The sequence below is a fragment of the Mus caroli genome, unplaced genomic scaffold (assembly GCF_978045245.1).
Source record: "Mus caroli unplaced genomic scaffold, Mus_caroli_1 scaffold_14, whole genome shotgun sequence".
Lineage (NCBI taxonomy): Eukaryota > Metazoa > Chordata > Mammalia > Rodentia > Muridae > Mus > Mus caroli.
The window spans coordinates 113,655,669-113,677,020 of record NW_028227269.1 but is presented as its reverse complement, the minus strand read 5'-3'; the positions used below and the strand labels follow the sequence as shown (position 1 = coordinate 113,677,020).

Below are 21,352 nucleotides of genomic sequence, written 5' to 3'. Positions count from 1 at the left end.
AGAAAAAACAATGGGCCAAAGTTAGGTTCCTAGGCTTTAAAAAATTTGACAACCTTTAATTTCATATGTCATTTTCCCTCCATTGATGATCATTTTAAACCTCCTAGGAAAAATAGTTCATTTGCTATATTACTCGTGTTTTACACTTTATTTGCAACTCTAATTGATTATTCAAAATTTACATACTACTTTAATAATCTTTTTCATGTATGTCCATGCATTGTAACTATACCCACCCCACATACAGATGTATGTATTCACCCATATCACATGTATAAACATATAACACACATGTATGAATGTGTATATTATATATTTATATTCACATATATGAATATATATCATATGTATATATTGAATATATACACATCTTATACATAAAACATATCCATTCCACATGTGTATTCCATCTTGTATCCACAATACAAGGATCACCACACATGTATGTTTATTTTATGTATCTGTAGATGCACATATTTACAAACAGGTAAATGATAATGGAGTTGAAAGTGATATTCTTTTTCCTTTAAAAGCATTGATTTCCTAATTATGCACAAAGTTGAAATCCTGATTTCTTAAATACCTGGCTATATGAAATGAGACCAAAGATTTAAATTTTAAACCTTTAATTTTAAAGGATTATGTATTTTACATCACAAGAAACACAGAAGCCTCTACAGAGGGCCTCCATGACTCTGAGGGGCTGCCCTCAACATGCTGCACTTCACCCATGCCCCAGCCTCTTCCTCATAGCTATAGTCTTAAGCTTTGCCACCTCCTTTTTCTCAAATTAAAGTAAGGTACAGGACGATTCCTGTTTCTAGGAACAGTCAGACCCAGAGACTTCCTACTACTGTCCATCTTCTCCATCAGTGAGGATTCTCACAGCTTCTGATCTTAGCACTGAATCCTGCACATAAACACCCCAACAACCCAGCCCTGAAAATGAGAAAACAAAGATGCAAAATTTTGTAACTTGTTATCACTCGTTGGGATAGTGAGTGAAACAAAGTACAAAATCTCTGAGAGACAATCTGGTAGGCGATAACCTGTTTAAATATATCTTGCTTTTTCAACACTTGATAAAGACTATCCTATTTTAGAACACAAAATGAGTAAATTACAAATGCATTAAAGACATAAATTAAAACTGAGAACAAATATCCCTTAATAAAGATAGGAAACCTGAAACCCAAACAAATGTAATGCTAAAAGGCTAGGAGACAACTCTGAGTATACAAATACACTGAAAACTTCTACCAAGTCGAAGACCGCCAAAATGCAACTGACAAGTGGTGAATCTGAAAACACATTTGCAACAGAAATATAAAAGGCTCCTTTCAGCAGACAACAATCTAGACAAACTTGTCAAGGAAAGATAAGACCATGTTTTGGGAGGTGGAGAGAATCCCAGAAGGATGACACAGGCTACCAAGGAGAGAGCTTCACATGATAGTCCTCCCGGTGCCTCTCAAAAAGCAATCAGTTAATTTGCTTACGGTTTAAAATACACCCGCTCTTTGCATGGCACTATCCCCAGGCGATGGCACTATCCCCACGTGATGGCATGAGGAGGTGTTTTGGTAGGTAACAAGGTCATGAGAGTGGAGCTAGGAGATGAGGAGGTGGTTGAGAAGTAGGTCCTTTCTCTATGACCCTTAAGAGATACCACATTGTCAGTGCTTTGGTCCTGGACCTTGGCTTCCAGAACAATAAGAAGTGGTGTCTGTGCTGCTGTGTCTGCTTAGGTTGCTGAGATGCTTTGAGCTGAGTGCTCTGTCTGTGAGTTCCACCTCACAGGAACAGGAACACATCAGTGTGTGGAAGAGAACACCTAGAGATATGACAGCAATGGGTAAAACCAGGATGGTACCCATGCTGGGGAAACTAGTCAGATGAATCATGCTGCACCATGTGGTAGCCATGACATGACATGTGGTGGCTATGACAGACAACAGGGCACAGTGAACTTGGGGGCATCTATATAGGAGAAGGTGCAGAGGGATGCTTATGAGGATTCCATGTTCTTGCTAAATGGCACCAGAAATGCTGCTTCTCATGTCTGTCCCTTAGCTCATTGGTAACAAGTGTGACCTGTGAGGAGGACCAGAGGCCTGTGCAACATGGAATCCTCTCTGACCTCACCTTCCACAGCATTGCTCACAGAATCACGTAACACTGGAGTCCAGTGTGTGTGTGTGTGTGTGTGTGTATGTTTGTGCGTGTAGGGAGTGGGGGGGGGTCTGCTGCTCCCCTGCTAGGTCAGTACAAGGATTAACAAGGCCAAGCAGATCATTAGCAGGATCCTGAGAGACCAAAGCTCTGTCTGGGTGTCTCTGTTTGAGTATATACACATGTGAATTCTCATGTGTCTGAGGTTCATATATGCACACAGGCATACCTGGTATGCATGTACACATGTCTGAACAATGTCTAGCATATGAGCATTTTGAAAATGAGTGAAAAATTGTTCATGTACAGGGTTTTGTATATGCTCTGCATATGTATGTGGGCAAACCCATTCACTGTTTCTGCTTTTTTCCCCTCTTCCATTCTGACATTAGCTGTGTGTGATGATGACCCCTAGCTGAACTTCCAGCCTGGACTTTTGGTCTGCTATCCCCTCATTCCCTTAGACACTCAGTAGTCAAACAGAGCCTGTTTCTGTCTAGGTGACTGTCTGGGACTTGATGTAATGTTTGGGACTGCGGCTTATCCACTTCCCTCATCCAGACAGGCAGCACTCAGGATTCTTAGAATCTGCAGACCTCTAGAGAAATCTGTTCAGATCTCTAGTGATAAACTGCTCTGCCGAATGCAAGCTGCCCAGAAGTTGAGGAACCTACGTGGCCTCTGGCCACATGGAAGAGTTGTTCTGCCAGCCTTCCCCGGCCAGGAAGAGGCCTCTTCATGTGTGGAATCGTTCTGCTGCCTGGAAAAAGCAATTTGTCACATCGTGGGGAGCATTTCTGGTGGGCTGCTTGGGAGAGTAATGTTGGTTTAGTGAAATACATCCAGGAATAAAATGGAAAAAATGGAGTTGGAGGGAGAAAAGTTTCCTGTGGCTCATTCTGCAGTCTGACTCTATTTTGCTAATGTGTTCATAACTTTATCATTCTTCAGACAGCACCGTCCTTTTCTTCCTCTCTCCCCTCCAGGCTGGGTTCTGGCTTTCTTCTTTGGTTCCCTCTTTGCACCTTTTCCCCTCCTGACTGCCTCCTCTGTGTTTGAACCTCAGGGCCTTTAGGTACTGGATCCTCTATTCCCCAAAGAATAGCTTGGGAAACAGGCTCAGGTACCTGTCTCTATTTTCAGCTCTCACGCCCAGCCTTTGGCACTAGCCTGGGTATGCTGTGGCTGGTGTCTGACCTCCGGAGAGAAGCGCATACTCAGGGTGGATCTTCAGCACCTTGGGAAAACTGCGGGATTTCCTCAGCCCAGTCTCATCATTTGTGATGCAGGCTAAGTCCTGGTTCAGCAAGTACTCACAGTGGTGTAGGGAAAGAGACTGTTGTCAGAAGGAACTCAACACTGTAGTGTGAGGTGGAGATTCCCCTGTAGGTTCTGGCAACATGGAGAAGAGGGTGGGTTGGGTGGTACTGCTGCTCCACCCTCTTCTCCTTCAGGGGTGCCTGCTGCCTTCTCTCTGCCTCTCCACATGAAGAGTTCAGGTGTTTGGAGTCTCATCAAGGTAGAGTTAAGCAGGGATGCTTCAGATAGAGGTGGGTCCTGGGTGTCTCTGAGGATCAGTTTCTTTCAGAAAGAGCTAAGGAGTCAAAGGGAGCTCTGGGCACTGACCTGCGACACTTCAGTGTTCACCTCTGGCAAGCACATGCTAACACCCTCAGCTCAGGACAGAAGAGGCTGATTCGTTTCTGCAGCGCAGCATGGGTTCTCTCACATGCCTGGCCGTTCGGCCTTGGCTATGCTTGTGGGGATAATGGTGACAATTTACTACCTACTCAAGTCAATTGGACAGAGACAGCAAGGTATGCCCAGGGGCAGACTTTTCCAGGTGCTGGATCCTGATTTTGACTTTTCTATTATAACAGATCTCTTTTAAAGCCCACTTCTATATCATGAGCCTGGAGGATGCACGTTTGTGTAGGTAGATGGTGAGGGCTTGCCCTAGCTGACATGCTATACAGCTACAAGGCACTATGCAGTGTCAAAACTAAACTAATTAAACTTTCTTCAGGCCAAACGATGTTAGCAGATGAATCTACTCACATGCAGTGGGGGTGGGAAAGGTGGGGCAGTTCAGTGTCCTGTCTCTTTAAGTTACTGAGACCCCTGATCAGGAAGCACACCAAATTCCCGAATGTGGAGCATTATACGCTAGTGGAGAAAACCCTGGGAAGACTTGCATACAGAAGGCTCTTAAATACCTGTCCCATCTGAGTTGATTTTCTGTAGGAAAGGGATAGAAGGATTCCCTGGAATCTGGAAGATTTAGACTAAAGTGTATGCTCATCTACAAAAGGATTTTTTCACGTGCTCCTGCTGTGAGCATTGGTCACCAGGGCCTAGAGTCTTTTAATTTCCCAGCCCCACACAGTGGCTAGACACCAGTCAGCCTTCTGGTGGACACCTGGTCTTGCGAGCTGACACAGGCCTGAACCCATCCAGCTTCTTTCCATTGCTCAGGCATGAGAAGGACTATGCTCCTGCTGCCCCTTTGAGAGCAAAGAGGTTGGTAGATACTAGGGTCTCCCCATACCCAGAGATCTTGCCCTCAGGATAGTCTTACCCAGGAGGCTGGCTGGTCGTGGCAGCGCAGTAGACCTGAGCTGGAGTAGAGCACGCTGTCCTTGACCAGCACAGAGATGGCTCTCAGCATGAAGGAGAGGAACAGGTTCAGGTGGATGTAGTTCCTTGTGCAGTGCAGCTTCCTGAAGTGGGAGAGTCAGAAGCTGATGTTTAATTATCATCTATGGTCTTTCTTCTCGTGAAGTTTACCATTTATTTAACTTCAATTATCACAGTTTTTTGTTCGTTTTCAGTTTGCATCATGATGCACATGAGCTCTCCTTTCTTTTCAGGTTGTTCCCTTAGGTTGGAACTCAGTATGAATAAATAATGCAAAAGCCACCCAGAAGCTGCCTTGAGCCTGCAGTCAACTGTGTCTGTTTCCCCCATGAATGTGGGTGTCCCATTACCCTCATCTTCTGCTGTAGCTTGTGGTCTTGCTTCTTCTCTGAGACAGAGCCACAGCTGTGACCTCACCCATTTCTCAGGTGAAACTTGGTCTCAAAGACTTCAACTCTAATGTATAATTTTCTGAATTAGGTGGGAAACTGCCTTCTTGTACAAGTTAACTTTCTCCTTTCTATATCCACAGTAAGGGTAGTTTGATGTCTTCCATTGACCCCCTTTCTTGGCCACACAAGCTTTGATTTGCCCTCTGACTCTCTCATGGTCCTGGACCTGGGCAGACCAGTCATTAGCTGTGAGCCACATGAAGAAATGAGACTGAAATATGGCCAAATGTGGTCTGATTTAAAAGTTTATGTATTTTAATTAATCTAAAGTAAAAAGCAAGAGCAGCATGGACCAATATTCTTTTGTACACTGTATTCGTGTCTTGGTAGAGCTGTATTTCATTTTCACATATTCACCATATATGTATTGTGTGTGTGTATGTGTGTGTGTGTGTGTGTGTGTTATACACTATGGCAGTGTCAGGCATATGTGCCCTCTAGTATTATACACAAATGTGACACTGAGGTAGGTTAATAGATTAATTCAGTTACAGTTATTTTCTTTTCTGTACACAAATGGAACATATGTTAATATTTTTAGAGACTGAATTCTAGTAATAATTTCAAAAAATCATATTCAATTATTTGTGGAAATGTCATTTTAGTTGTAAGTATTTCTTACTATATAAAATAAGTGTAGGTGAACCTTAGAATGTAAAGTGAGGCATACTACTGACATAGCAGCATATGAAAAGGAGAACGATTAGATGAGGCTATGTCATGAACAGCAGATGCCGTTTTTCTGTGGTGGAGAGATTTTGTTGAGTTTAACAAGAACGTTCCAAAAGTTAGTCACCTGAAATTAGAATTAAAATTCCAACAAGGAACCAGTGGAAACAGTGGGATGGGGCCCTTGTCCAGCACTTCCAAGAAACCCTGAAACCTGGCAAAACTACTCAAACCCTGTTGGAGCTCTGGAAAATAGTCGAGTTGATAGCTATGTGATCTCCGATCCCAGATGAGCGCACTGTAGGTCAGCCTTGCCTTGTTCTATGGTACATGCCCAGCTTAGCATTATCCTGAAGACTATAGCTTATGTTTTTCATGGTTTCAGGAATTACCTACAAACACAAGATAATTTTTTCTTAAATTTTTAAGTTCATTGAATGGGTGCGACCTTCCAGAACCCACTCGGATTGAGGAGCAGCTGTGAAGAAAGCCACAGTTTCTGGATGCTGCCTAAGGCCAACATTAACAGTTGAGGCAAATGACAGGCAATCTGGAGCCTGAGAAGAAAGACTGAGGAGAGAGGCTCTCTGGGGAAGCAGGATTTTGAAAACCTCTCATATATGCAGAGGAACTTAGAAACCTGCATACATGCCCTGGGCAGGTCATATGCTTGCAAAGAGCTTTTACTGCTCTTTGGCATGAGCAAAATGAAGTTAAGGCAGAGTGGTGAACAGCCTGTCCAAGCATTAGAGGAGTGCTTCTAACACAGCCAGACTCCCCATCTGGGGAATGTATGTTTTCATTTCTTCCTTTGTTTCTCCTCTGACTGAGGGTGTCTAAGGAAATTTCCATCAGTAAGTAATTGACTGCTAGCTAACAATATATAGGCTTCAGAGACTAACAGGGGCAATACAATCTCTACAAAATAGAAAAGCTTAGAAAAGTTACTAAATAAATGATTACAAGTTGGGCCTTTGTAACACAGAGCTGTCATATCAGCTACTCAGAGGCACGAAACATGAAGGTTGTAAATTCAGGATTTGCCTGGGACCAAGAGGGATTTCAGGGTCAATCTGAGTATTTCAGAGAGACCCTGTCTCACAATGAAAGTGAAGGAAAGGGTTGGGTTACCCTTCAGTGGTAGACTGCTTGTATAGCACTGAGTTCAACAATCTCAAAAATAACAAATAGAATAAATAATACAGAAACAGCTACAACTCATAACAAATGACAACAAAACTGAGAGACAAAATTTGATTGCCAGAGTTATCACCTCATATTATTAAAAATGTCCAATTTCAACAAAAAGATAATGATGCATTAAAAGATGCAAGAAAGCTGGATTACTAATAGGAAAAAGAAAGAAATAAAACATTCTCTTTAAAAAATCATACAAAGCTAAACAAACAAACAAACAAACAAACAAAAAAAACCCAACCCACGTGAAGCAGCTTTAGTAGACAGAGGCTTAAGGCCAAATGCTTTGAATGTATTCAAAAACAGAATGAAATAGAGAAATCCTTTGACAAACATAGAATTTCAATGAATAAATGAAATTTGAAGAAGTAACTAAAAAAATATTGGATTTAAAATGTGCAACTGGCTTTAGAAATTCCCTAGAAATGGCCAAGGAAAATCTAGGCAAGCAAAAGAGAGAATCAGTAAATATAAAGATCAAAGAAAATTACCCAGTGTTAGAAGCTGTAATGTAGTAATTTAGAAATGGAAACATTTCATCTTGGAGTGAAGTCATTAAGGCCATGCAAGTAAACAAAACTTACCAGGCTCAGGAAATAAACACCTCTCAAGTCTTAAGAAGTTCCTGAAATTTATGATATTGACAAAGAAACTTCTCAAACAATAACAACTTCTGAGTAGAGGAGACTCACCAACCTGTTTAGCATCCTGAAAGTTGAGAAAGGGAACTCAGGAGATTCAGCTTTTGTGAATTATCATTTATGCTTGAGTGGGTTTTCCAGTGATGCAATTGCTTTTGAGTCATCCATGTCTCTGTAAATATCCTGTTGTACTTAGCCCTAGTAAACTCACTGGTTCACTAATTTAGACTTAAGGGGACTTTGGTCAGATGTAGGTTCCTAATTATTTATTTACATCTATTTATGTGTTAAATACATGTTTGTTCATGTCTCTACAGAAAAAGTCAGATGTCAGAAGCAGAAAAATAAATAGATGAAAAAAAACCCAAAAGATATGGGATAGTACCTATCGATTGCATAACAGGGCCCTAGATGCTCATGGAAAAGTACCGTGGGATTGCAAAGGATCTCAAATGGCCAGAACAATTTTTAAAAGAACAAAAGTGGAACGACTCTCTCTGGATTCCAAATTTTCTGGAGACTTTGGTGATCCAGTTGTATGGCTCTGCAAATGGCCCAGTACATCGACTGAGAATCTTAAAACATTCACATTTATGGCCAGTTGCCTTCTGATGAAGCCAAGGACATTTAATAGTCTTTTAAACTGTTGGTGTTGAACCACGGGGTAGGAATTGTGAGAGAAAAAAGCTAGACTCTTCCATTTCATAGCATATGAAAAACTAACTGAAAATGAATCAGTGACCAAAACACAAGAGCTAGAAGGATAAAACTATTTTGGGTTGGAAAAACATGACCTTGGATATGACAAATTTAAATGTTATACCAAAACCACAAGCAACATAATGAAAAAATCAGCAATGTGGACTCCATCAAAATTTAAAACTTTAACATATTAAGTACATATCACAAAGCTTAAGAGAAACCTAACTAATGGCTGAAAACATTTGTAAGCTAGACTTATGATAAAAGGTAGTGTCTATAAGGTATAAAACATTTTAAAAATGTCATAAGAAGCCAAACAATTGAAACTGCACAAACATGGGACTAGAGAAGATATAAAGATGGTCAAAAAGCACAGGAGGAGGCAGGAACGATGGGTTAGTTGGTGAAGTGTTTGCTGCACTAGTGTTAGAACCCAAGTTGGATTCTTTTGTGAAGAAGTCAGGTGCAACCCCAGGGAGGATGAGACTGGAGGATCCTTGGGGCTTGGGGCTTACTGACTCGCCAGTGTAGCTAGATCAGTAAGCTCAATGTTCTGTAAGAAACCATCTCAAAATACAGTGACGAATGACTGAGAGAAACACTAGACATTGACCTCTGTCCTCCACATGCACACACATGCATGAGCTCTTACACACTTGTGCACACGTACAAATAGGTGCACATACCATGCACACAAAGCACATGAGACTATCAGATACTATCTCACTCTACAGTCACTTACTGCCTGCATTCTGAATATTTGCAATTCTCTGTATTAACCAATACTCACTGCAGAAAGAAACCTCTGTGGTTAGGGCTAATAATTGTACTAATCTATGTGTATTAAGATAGGTATTCAGAACAGATTTCTGTAAATGTCCATTTTGCAAAATAATAGTAAAGTAGGTTTACCCCTAAGGCTTGTAAACTCTGCAACCGTAAGATCTTGGCCAGGTTTAAAATACCAGGCATGAGTTCCATCCTGTGTAATGGATCTTAAATCCAATCAGAAAGCAATTGGCTAACTCCCCTTGTATAGTTTAAATTATATTGTTATGATAAAATACCATGACCATAAGCAACATGGGACTTATTAAATCTTATGCTTCCAGGTAATAATCTATCACTGAAGGAATTCAGGGCAGGAACTCAAGGCAGGAATTTGGAGCAGAAACTATAGAGGAGGGTTGGTTATAGACTCACTTTTTCTAGCTTTCTCACCTAGCTTTCTTGTATAGCCCAGGCTCACCTGCCTAGGGATGGTGCCACTCACAGTGGGCTAGGACATCCCACATCAAACAACAATTAGGACAATTCCCCACAGATAGGACAATTGACCAATTTGATCCAAACAATCTAATTGAGCCTTCCTCTTTACAAGTGACTCTTTATTGTGTCAAATTAACAATAAAAAACTAGCTAGCATACCCTTGTTAAAAAAAAACCAAAGGGCATGAATTTAAGTGGTGTGTGGTAGTGAATCAGAGGTGGGGAGGGTATTGAATGTAATCAAAATGCACTTTATACACAAAGTTTCAAAGAATACATTAAAATCATCTTCAAAAAGAAAACAATCAGAAATCTCTGCTCCTACAAATCTCTCTGATCTTAAGAATGAAAGAGATGTCCAACAGTAGATCAAACTCTGTAAATGACAGTGCCATGAACTGGACTTGTAGAATGTACTGGCTGGTTTTGTGTGTCAACTTGACACAAGCTGGAGTTATCACAGAGAAACGAGCCTCCCGAGGAAATGCCTCCATGAGATCCAGCTGTGGGACATTTTCTCAATTAGAGATCAAGGGTGGAAGGGCCCATTGTGGGTGGTGCTATCCCTGGGCAGGTAGTCCTGGGTTCTATAAGAAAGCAAGCTGAGCAAGCCAGGGGAAACAAGCTAGTAAATAACATCCCTCCATGGCCTCTGCATGAGCTCCTGCTTCCAAGTTCCTACCCTGTGTGAGCTCCTGTCTTGACTTCCTTTGGTGAGGAACAACAATGTGGAAGTGTAAGTTGAATAAACCCTTTCCTTCTCAACTTGCTTCTTTGTCATGATGTTTGTACAGGAATAGAAACCCTGACTAAGACATAGAGCATACCTAGATGGTAAAGTGGAGAGACATGGAAAAGATAGAAAAGATGGAAGAATGGTAAGAAAATATATGAGAACAGCCAAAACACAGAACACATGGAGGATGCTGATCCAGGAGAAGAGAATAATGGGAAGCAATATTTCAGGAGGCACCAGCCAAGGACTTCTGAAAGTGATCAAAGAGAGTAAGAGGTCAGACATTTCCCAACCATAAGAAAGATACAAAAGTAATGACACTAAGCCCATGAACGTCAGCTTCAGAAAGTTAATAAAAACTAGCTTATTGCAACACAGGGAGAGACAGTTGAAAGTGGAAAAGACTATACTTTTAGGAACAGAGTCGAGCCACAAGCAACTCCTCAGGAGCCACAACCTTATCCTCAGTACTCAGAAATAGTCTTTTAAAAAGCAAGTCAAAAGTATCTGTTTTATGCAAGCAAAGAGTCTGAGAATTCAGTGCCATTACAATATGATCAGAGGTGCCTAGGCAGGCTCATGAGAAGCAGAGCAATGGCCCCAGCAGGGAGGAAAGTGTCAGAAAAATGAAGGGCAATATGTAGGCATGCTAAACCTTAGACAGCAATGTCTGTGGGATCTCATTATAGAATTAAAACATACAAAACAAACAAACAAACAAAAAACAAACAAGCATGAACAGCACATGGAGTTAAGATAAGATGCTCTTGAATTGACTGGGCAAGTCGTAAAGAGCAGGTTAGAGGTTGTGAATAAGGGGATGTGTCTGTGGCAGTGGTTGCGCATGCTTTAATTCCAGCACTTGGGAGGCAGAGGCAGGAGCATCTCTAAATTTGAGGCCAGCCTGATCTACAAAGCAGATTCCAGCTCAGCCAGTGCTACACAGAGAAACCCTATCTAGAGAGAGGGAGGAAGAGGGAGGAAGAGGGAGGAAGAGAGAGGAAGAGAGAGAGAGAGAGAGAGCGTGCATTGAGCTGAAAAGCAGGGTTACCTGTTTACATAAGAAATGCAAAATGTTTAGAGTCAACATGCTACCTTTCTTCAAGAGTGCTTTATTCAAGTGTAAATAAATATTTATTTATTTACTCATCTATCTATCTATCTATCTATCTATCTATCTATCGTGTATATGTGTAACTGAGTGAGTTTATATGTACCATGTGTGCATGGGAGCCCAAAGAGCCCAGAAGAAAGCAAGAGATTCCTTGTAACTGGAGTTACAGATGACCATGTGACACAAGATAGGTGTTGGGAACTGAATCCTAGCATTGTCCAACAGCAAGTACTTTTAAATGCTGATCTATCTCTCTAGCCCCAAGGATTCTCTATAGCTTGGTACACAGAGGGTCAAGAGTCTAAACCTCTGAGTTACCAAATAACCTATAGTGAAGTTTGCTCTTCTCATAATCTTTGCACAATTGCTCATTTTTTTTTGTTCCTTACCTGAAGAGGCAGATAATTATGCTTCCTGTTGTAAGAGACATCAGAGAAACACTGTAGCCCAAGGTATAAATGGCCTTCACCAAAATATAAAACGAGATCTACAAAGAAATGAAAAAAAAAACACATGTGTAAGCTGCTAGCCAAATGCATGGGGCACAGGACATTTGAGATTTCAGTCACAAAGGACTCTCTCTCTCTCTCTTGCATGCCAAGTGCTAGAAGACAGGAGACAGGGTCATTTTATAATTCTACCTCCATCTTGAGCCCAGAAGGACCTTCAATATTTGAACACCTATCTTCTCTTGCAAGCCACTATAAGTGAGTGGAAGACTTCTGTTAAAAAGTTTTTATCCAAAGGAACTGTATTGGCTACCTTTAGGGCCAAGACAAAGGAAGGCTGAGATGAATGGAACTGATGGAGTCCCTGATAGAATAGGAATAAAACAGTTTTCTGGAAATGCGTTTCCAAATAAGATCAGGTGATACACACATTTGAACTCATGGGAAAGAACATGGCATCAAAGGTACACGGCCAGTTACTCAGAAGTCTCTCCTCATAGAGTGGCTACATCTTGAAATTTTTGTTTCTCATACTTCTTAGGTTATTCAGCCTCGTGGCTGAAATCTAACATCCATGCAATCATTGGATATGGGATAGAAAGCCAGTAGTTACTTCTATAGGACACTACAAATACAAGGACTATGTGTGTGTGTGTGTGTGTATCAAACCAGGAAATTATAATAAGTGTGGGTGTTTAGCTGTAGACAGGTCATCTATACATCTTTCTATCCATCTAAGGCTCAGGGAACATTAGGGAAGAGAGGAAGGAAAGAATGTAATAGCCAGAGGATGAGTAGGAAAGTTGTGAAATACCGACTTCTGGATATTACAATAGCTGTTGAACATATCAACTCGTAGCAGCTGTGGTTGCTTGTACATGCCTTGCCAAAAAAAAAAAAAAATCAAGCTGGCCAAAATTTCATCATGGACTGGGGCATGTTCCCAAGGCCCCTCCCTAGCCTATTGGTAGCTGATGGCTGCTGACAGAGGGGGAGTCACTTTTCTTTGGGCATGTGGATCCTGGTAAGCTAGTTGCTTATGCTCCAGTGCATGGCAACACACTCATGAGCATGTGGTGTGCATTAGTTTGACTCAGGGTCTAAGAACAACAATAATATTAGATAATGAAAAAAAAAAAAAAGAAAACATGAAATTGTCAGGGAGATCGGGCAGGGTGTCTGGAAAAAGTCAAGGAGAGGTTAGTAGGAATGGACATAATCAAAATAAATTTTCTAATGTATGAGATTCTTAAATAAATAAAAACAGTATAAAAAGCTATGCAGGGACCTGTTTGCTTATAATATATCACAGTCTAGTCATGTTTGAAAGCATCACCCTATTCACTTTAAAATTCAGGAATTCTCCTTGTTGGTACTGGAGCTGTACCATGAAGGGCAGGCCTCAGAAGAGCAGAGAATACAGGGGTCCATCCAATCTTCCTCCATCTTCGGGGTGGTCATCCTTGCCTCATCTCTTTTTTCCTTCTGCCCTCATGCTTTCTTTCCATTTCCAGACCTCATCCTCACCCTTCCCTCCTCTCCCCTTCTATGGAATCCACAGAGGTCTTGTCACTTTATGTTCCTCTTCTCTCCCCACCCCCATCTTATCTCCACCCTCATCCCCATGATCTTCATGTCATCCCCTTTAGCTTACATCCTCATTACTTTACTGCCCTCATCCCGCCTATGTCCACTTATCCCCGACCTCTCGTTCTCATCTCCCATTATCTTATGTCTTAGTTTCTTTTCTATTGCTATGAAGAGACACCATAACTAAAGCATTTTATAAAATGAAGCATTTAATTGGGGGCTTGCTTACAGTTTCAGAGGGTGACTCATGACTACTGTGGTAGGGAGCAGGCAGGCAGGCAGGCAGGCAGGAAGGCATAGTGTTGGAACAGTAGATGAGAGCTTATATCTTTTCCACAAACAGTAGGCAGAGAGATAAAGGATAAGTCTGGGCCTGGCATGGGCTTTTGGAACCTCAGGATCTACCTCCCAGTGACACATCCCCTACTCCCTCCTAAATATGTGATCAAATATATGAGCCTCTGGCAGCCATTCTCACTCAAACCATCACACCTACCTTTTCACTTCATGATCATTTCCCTGTGGCACCCTCTTTGGTCACTGTCATAGCTACTTTTCTATTGCTGTGATCAAACATCATGACCAAGGCAACTTCTAGAAGGAAGAATTTATTTGGGCTTATATCTTCAGAGGGATAAGAGTCCATCCATGAAGGAGGACTCTAGAAACAAGCAGCAGACATGAGGCTGGAGCAGAAGCTGAGGGCTAGCATGAGGCAGAGAGAGCAAACTGGGAATGGTACATGGCTTTTGAAATCTCAAAGCTTTCCCTCGGTGACATACTTCTTCCAGTAAGTTCACACCTACTCAGCCTACCCGAATAGGGCCATAAACTGGGCACAATGGGGTTGTCTCATTCGAATCACCACAGTCAGCTTTCTTTCCATGAATTCTGGTGCTAATGTACTTAATAAGTTTACCCATGATTGTATTTGGCCTATGTATTTTTCTAAGTTCGTATGCTTCTTCTTGAGTTTTTAGTGATTCTAGAAAAACTCTGTTATGATTAAACATCCCTTACCTCACCCTTACCTCCTTACCCTCTTCTGGCCTTTGGAAATTGGCAAATCAGAACTCTGGAGTGCTGTTGTTATTGTGGCCTCTTGGCTCATCATGGTGTCCAGTCTGGGAGGTCTGGAGTGGCCATCTGATTAGCTAAGTCTGGGCTTGGGAAAGTTGAGCTTGGAGCCCTGTCAGCAAACACACTGACATTGTTGCTGGACAACCTCACACAGCAGTTACCTGGGAACACATCAGTCTTCCCTGTGGGGATGTGGGAATGCATGCATGACTTACTGATGGAAGGGACTCATGCAGTAGGAAAGTCTTCAACTAGAGCAGGGGATAATGACAAGGAAAACCAATGTGCAAGTTTTTCTAACGAGCCAATGAAAACATAACATAGTTTGGTGAGGAGGGGATTTCAGCATAGCTGCATGCAGTACAAGTATCGCACACATTATAATAGGATTGCCAGAAATCTGTGAATGTCATCACTTCTGTAGCTGAGCTTCCATGACTCCCGTCCAAGGTAACAGATGTACTAAAATCATGCCATTAATTATGTGAAAGTGGAGTAACACACACACTTGGCTAATCAACTATGGTTTCAAAGCAAAGACATCCATTACTTTCATTCACCGAACACATATCATCAAGTGACCACTGGAGCCAGAGATGTCAGTAATGAAAAGAGACAGGAATCACAGAGACCCAAACCAATATCCAGACTGGCTAGAAGAACCACATGGTATGTTACAGCCTATTACAGAAAGTAAGAATGTAGACCAGGGTTCACACCAGCTGCACTGACTGAGGCCAGTTGCAATCAAGACACTGTGATTAGAGCTGGCCTTGGGAAAGAGGAGAGCAATCTGGTAAAAGGAATGGGCAGTACAAAGGCACTGTGGCTGAAAGGGATGGGAGGGAGGTGTAGGAGAAGTGTGCTCTCGTAGCATTTCAGTTACTGAAATAAGCCCCCGTGTTCCATATTCAGCACCACCAACATTATACATGTGAGTATGGACTTACTCAATGCATGCACGCACACACACACACATGCACAGCACACATGTGTCAATGCACACATGCATCAATGGATGAAAGCACACACATAAGTAAGCCCAAACAAAACGAAGCAAACAAACAAAATAGCCCAACCTCAACACTAATTAGAAGACATAGACAGTAGAGAAAGACTCCCTGATTATCTCTAGCCACCCTGTGGCCCCTGCATCTAGAAGCTATCTCGTCTGCCAAGTCCACAAGGCCCTCTGATGAAGTCCCAGTTTCTCTGTTGGTCTGCTTGGAACTCTTGGCTCTGGAGTTTCTCTGGCATCTCAGCCCACCTGTCATCCTCATCACAGCATACAGTGCCTACAGAGTTCATAAGGTCCTGGGAACCCAGTAGGCACCAGTACATTGTGTTTAACCAGTGAATGAAAGATGACCCACAGATCTGGGAGCTGTGAGGTTTGGACAATTAGTGCATCAATCATTTGGCCCAAGGAGCTGAGACAACAGCTGCTGAGAGCAGGCTCTCTTTCAATGTCCTGGCTCTTGGCTGGACTCAGGGGCTCCAGAGGCCATAGGATTAGGCAGCCTTACCTGGTGGTGCCACACACCAGGCTTATTTGCTTGTGTTTTGTCTGTCTCACATCTTTATCTTAAGCTCGACCAAGAACTTGCCTTCCAAAGGAAGTTCCTCTATCTTATATTTGGAAGGACAGAGGTCAGCACTGGGAAGATCATTGTGGTTAATACTTTGTAAGAAAAGCAAGCAGCTTGCATCACTTGGCTCATGTGATCAAGGTGATTGTACACTTTGGTGTGTCAAATTAAGGCATTAGGTGAGATGTTAAAAGAATCTTTATGTCTCCTTGTTATCTTAACAGTAAACCATGGTTCCTGTGGTAAGGAATATGCAGGTGCTTTCTGCCTACCTCTTGCTGGGTGAGGCCTTTAAATTAACCTATTTGAAGTTAAATAAGGTTTAAATCAGTTACTTGGTTACCCTGGCTGCATCTCAGGACTCTGAGCACCAGTTGTCAGTGGTAGAGACCCTGGACCAACAGAGGAAGAGTTGTTCCATTCTGGTAGGAAGGCCTGACAGTGAATGCTAGCTACCATTCTAAGTTGTTATCTGGTTCTCACGAACACCTCCACCCAACTGCCATCAGACTAGGCAGACATTTGCTCCCACCTGAGCTTGCTTCCTTGTTTGTTTTCAAGTTCCTTCCTGACCTGGAGCCTCTGAGAAGTTACACAGGTTGCAGAGCTCTCCCTGGTGAGATATAGTCCCAAGGCAATGGGGTGCTGGTCTCATTACCTCAACCACAGCCTTTCAACAAGGGCACATCGGCAGAGAGGACAGGAACTGTGAAGGGCTTTTTGTAGCAAGTATGGGAAAGGGCCACACAAGTTGCTCACACACGCACAAGTGAGAGTCGTGGTGGAAACTAAAAAGGTTAACGGTTAACACATCAAGGCCTGGACACTGAGAAAAGTAAATAGGAGAACTTGTACTTAGGTGTAAGATAACCAAACTAGACAGATATGAGAAGTGACAGGGCTCTGGGCCAGTCCAAGCAGGCTAACTGCCCTCCTGCCCCAGCTCTTGAGGAGCACATGAAAGACCATTATTCCCTCTTACATCCTGGTTTCTGATGCAGGTAATTGTAACAGACTAAATCGAAAGCAAAGTTGGCTTCTAACAAGAGGCCTCTGCCTAGTTTAGGAAAGATGACCCAGACCATCCCATAGACAAGGAATTAACTAAGATCAAAGGCAGCTACTTCTTGGTGCCTGTGAGAACATAGAGGGTCTGGTACAACTGAGGAGATTTTAGATAGCTGCCAGGTCGGAGGGAGCAACATCAGCCAGTGACTAACAGCTAGAAACATTAAAATCAACAGCTAATGAAGTGCAAAGGAGAGATGGACAACGGGGTCATCCCTAACAGGGGTACACCAACTGAGCATGATCATCTCCTGGTTAGGCCAAAGGGACATGCATAGAGGGTGTGGGTCCCAGATAACTAATTAATAGAGATCACCTTGGTCTTTGTCCCATAAGACTCCATACAAAAAAAGGTTTGATACCTTTTCCTGTCTTGGAAACCCCTGGAAGTCTTGGGAGTTTCTCTCAGTTTTTCTTAATTTATCACCTTTCTTTCATTTTCTGTTGATAAAGTTTGCTTCAGCTTTATATACTCCCAGCAGTGTCCACATTTTAAATTTTCATTGATGTGAGACCATACACTCAGAGCTATTGTATCAGGTTGCCCTTTGATGACTGTTGACTGTCTGGCACCTTAAAGCCCTGGATCAGGCACAGGAAATGGGGCTAGGAAAGGTTCCATCATCCTAAAAAACCCTTGCATCATGGTCATTGCCCACTAGAACCTTTCAGGAATGGCGCAACTGGCAAGAAAAGGCTGAGGAAGTTCATAAGCAGCAGCTAAGTCTCTGCAGCAAATACTGGCCTAGACTTTGCAAGGAAACATTTTCAAAGCTTTGGAGTCTGGTCTTTTTGTAGAGCTGGGGTCCTGACACAGCAAACAGCAACAAAAGACAACTCCAAGAGTTTAATGTTATATTTGTCCTTTCTAAGAAAAGGCAAATGTTCTGATGGTGTCACGAAGCAGCAGCTCTTGGATAAGTAGAGTGTTACCAAAAACAGGGTAAGGAAGTGGGTTCCTCTTTCAGAAGCTTGACCCAGAAGACCCAGGGTGAAGCTTTTCACAGAAGTGATCTCACATGGGCTCTCAAGCAAGGATGTCTGGGATAGACCAAGTTTCTACAAAGTATAAGTATGTTTGCTTCTGACTCAAGGATGTATCACAATCCACGCATGGTTGCAGTTAGTGGTCACTATGTCAGCTACCATGGCTGAAGTGAGGGGATGAATCCTGGCTCTGTAAAAAAAAAAAAAAAAAAAACAGCCACTGTCTTTTCATATGACTTGTTTATCCTCTAGGAAACTAGATCTGGTTAAAAACATTCAGGTATGGGTTGACAGAGCCATCAGTCTGAGCCCAAAGTTCTTTCTTCGAGATCTCCAGCCATCTCAAATGGTGGATTTCTGATCAGTGTAAACCATGATCTTTGGGAAGAGAGACTCTCTGTGGCTTCTATGCCTGAATGTGTGGCTAGTAGCTAGTGTTGGCCTCATGACTACCCTTCTAGTAATAACAAGACATTGACTGACAGCCAGAAGAAGGAAGCAATGATAAAATCACAGCAATGGGAGGACCAGAAAGGTGGCTTTTTTTTTTGTTCTGGAAGCTACACTCATCAGGCTTTTGTTTTCATTTATTAATAAGTGGAAATACGTAGAGTAGAGCATGTACTGATCAATAATCAACAGATGTTCCTAAAGATGCAAAGGCCAGAAAGCAGTTGTACTTGTAAGAAGTGTACAGGGCATAGGTTTGGGAATAGGGCAACACAGTACTTATGAAGCACTAAGTCAGTGAAAAATGAGAAATCAATACCCAATGTAGCTTGCACATAATCACACATTTTAATTAAAGAACATGTAATATATACCTCTGTGATAACAATACCAAGTCTTCAAAGAACTGAGCAACATTCTGTGCTGTAGACGTCACCAGGTTAGATTTGAATTAAGATTCAAAAACCAAGAATTGCAGTTTATATAAAAGTTGGTGCTTGTAAGAAACTGTTTTTCTTTAGTTTTTACTCATGAAATAAGACACGAAGAAGAAAAACACTTTACACGTTGGAAAAGGAGACACACAACTGCAGCTTGGGATGGGCCAATATACAAATACAACCATGAAGCAACAGCAGAAAGAATAAAACCATCATCCACACATGTGGCAAAATGTCTATAAGTAAACTTAAAAAAAATAATCCCCATCGTAAGGACCTAAACACAAGATAGATACCATACAGTGTGAGGACTCCACTGTAGGACAATGGTTACTACCCTTCATCCCAGGTAAGACTCCAATTACATCAAACAAATCCCGCTTTGAGTCAGGAAATCTGGGTTTTCTAGGGAATGGACACTAAGACAGTTGAAGGTGGGACTCAGCTGTGATTGCCTAGAGTGAGGATGAGCTGCCAGACTCCATGGTTGGCTTCCACAGGATGGAGAGAGCAGGAAAATTGATATGATTCTGGGAGAATGATGAACTTCTTGGTGAGAAATTATATCTGATTTATCAGAGTTCCTGCAAATGCACTTCACGTATACTAGCTAGCTGGCGTGAAAAGTCGTTAAGAGGAGAGACAAGATAGCTGGGTCTAAGCTTGGGAATGGCCAAAGGGTAAAGGGAAGGAGAACCCATCAACTAAAAGGCAAGTAGATTGTGATTTGTACTGCTAAACTACATAATACAGACTATGGTGACCAGTGTGGGGAAATACATTGGGGAAAAATAAGTCAAGGTTCTTAGTGGATGAAGTGCTGAGTCAGGAGGAAAGTGCTGAGTAAGGACGAAAGCCATGTCCTCAGGAAAACTGGAAAGGGGAAGAAGAAAATAAGAAAGCAACATAAAAATCAACCAGGGACATCTTTGAGCCACATCAGTGATCAGCAAAATGTAATCACACTTGGTATATATTTTTTTTAACTTACCAATTGGCTACAATTGGAAAATAAATAAAATTCTGTGTTCATGGGTACTGTGGCCTCAGTCTGTATCTGTGTCCCCACCTCAAATTCATGTATTGAATCTTTAACAATAAGGAGACAGAGCCTTGCTAGGTCCTGAGGGATGAGGTTATGAGTGGGGGATGGGTCCTTCCTCAGAGCAACTCCAAAGGGATCCACCAGTTTATCCACACCTGATACTTGTCTGAGGCGGGGAGGGGGCGGGGTCATCACACTCAGAATCTTCCAGTGCCCTGACCTTGGACTTTAGCTTTTATACCAGGGGGAAATGAATTTCTGCTGTTGGTATATACAGAAACTGATCATACAGAATATGTTGATCATACAGAAATTGGCTTATTAGAACCAACAAAAAGATAAAGGGAAACCTGCTGCTCCAAATTCCACCTGTTTTTAAAGCCTTTATAGTGACTATTGTTGCTGAGGTACTGGGAGGCAGGTAAAGGACACAGCGCAAAGCTAGCTCCAGGGATGCATTAATCAGCCAATTTCCAGTAGCTTGGACTTTGGAGCAAGAGGGGGCTACGATCCAACCCAGGCTACACTAACAAATTGCTTATCTCATGTTAGCCTGATCTATGATTTCCACACATGGCCGTTGCAGGTGCTTATGAGAGTTTAGGAACTACTGTTTTCCAGTTAACTCCCAGTAAAACTGGGGTCAAGTTGACATGGTCCCTGAACCAACATCCCAATAGAAGTGGATGAAGTATCTAATTCTTTGTGCTTTGGGTTAACTGCTGAGCTAGGGTCTATTAGGCAATGATGGGGCCCCTTGTCCCAGAGCCTACAACACAACAGAGTCTTGCGCCTTCTTGGAAAAATGGATAAATTCTGAAGGGATAACCTGGACCTGTCAAGGCACGGAGGAACTGTCAGCTTAGTCAAGACTACTACTGGGGAGGCTTGAGAGCGTGTCTAAGTGTCCTGGGGATAGAGCTCCTACAGATAAAGTCACTCTGAAGGGATCAATAGGATGCAGAAATGAAAAAATCCACGGTTCAGAGTGCTGGGCATCGGAATGGTTAGTACATTTCAGCTTCCAGAAGCACAGCCTTGACCCAGCTACTCAGGGCAAATCAC

At 42.3% G+C, this 21,352-nt stretch overlaps 1 protein-coding gene across 1 annotated transcript in view; it reads right to left on the bottom strand.

Annotated features, from left to right (window-relative positions):
• The window catches only part of Vipr2 (vasoactive intestinal peptide receptor 2), a 76,987-nt gene that overhangs the window by 11,030 nt on the left and 44,605 nt on the right, over nt 1-21,352 (bottom strand). Inside the window, exons 5-6 of the mRNA XM_021179290.2 lie at nt 11,979-12,076; nt 4,751-4,892 (exon numbers count right to left, since the gene is read on the bottom strand). Of these exons, the coding sequence (XP_021034949.1) occupies nt 4,751-4,892; nt 11,979-12,076 (240 nt within the window). The remainder of the gene's footprint in view (nt 1-4,750; nt 4,893-11,978; nt 12,077-21,352) is intronic.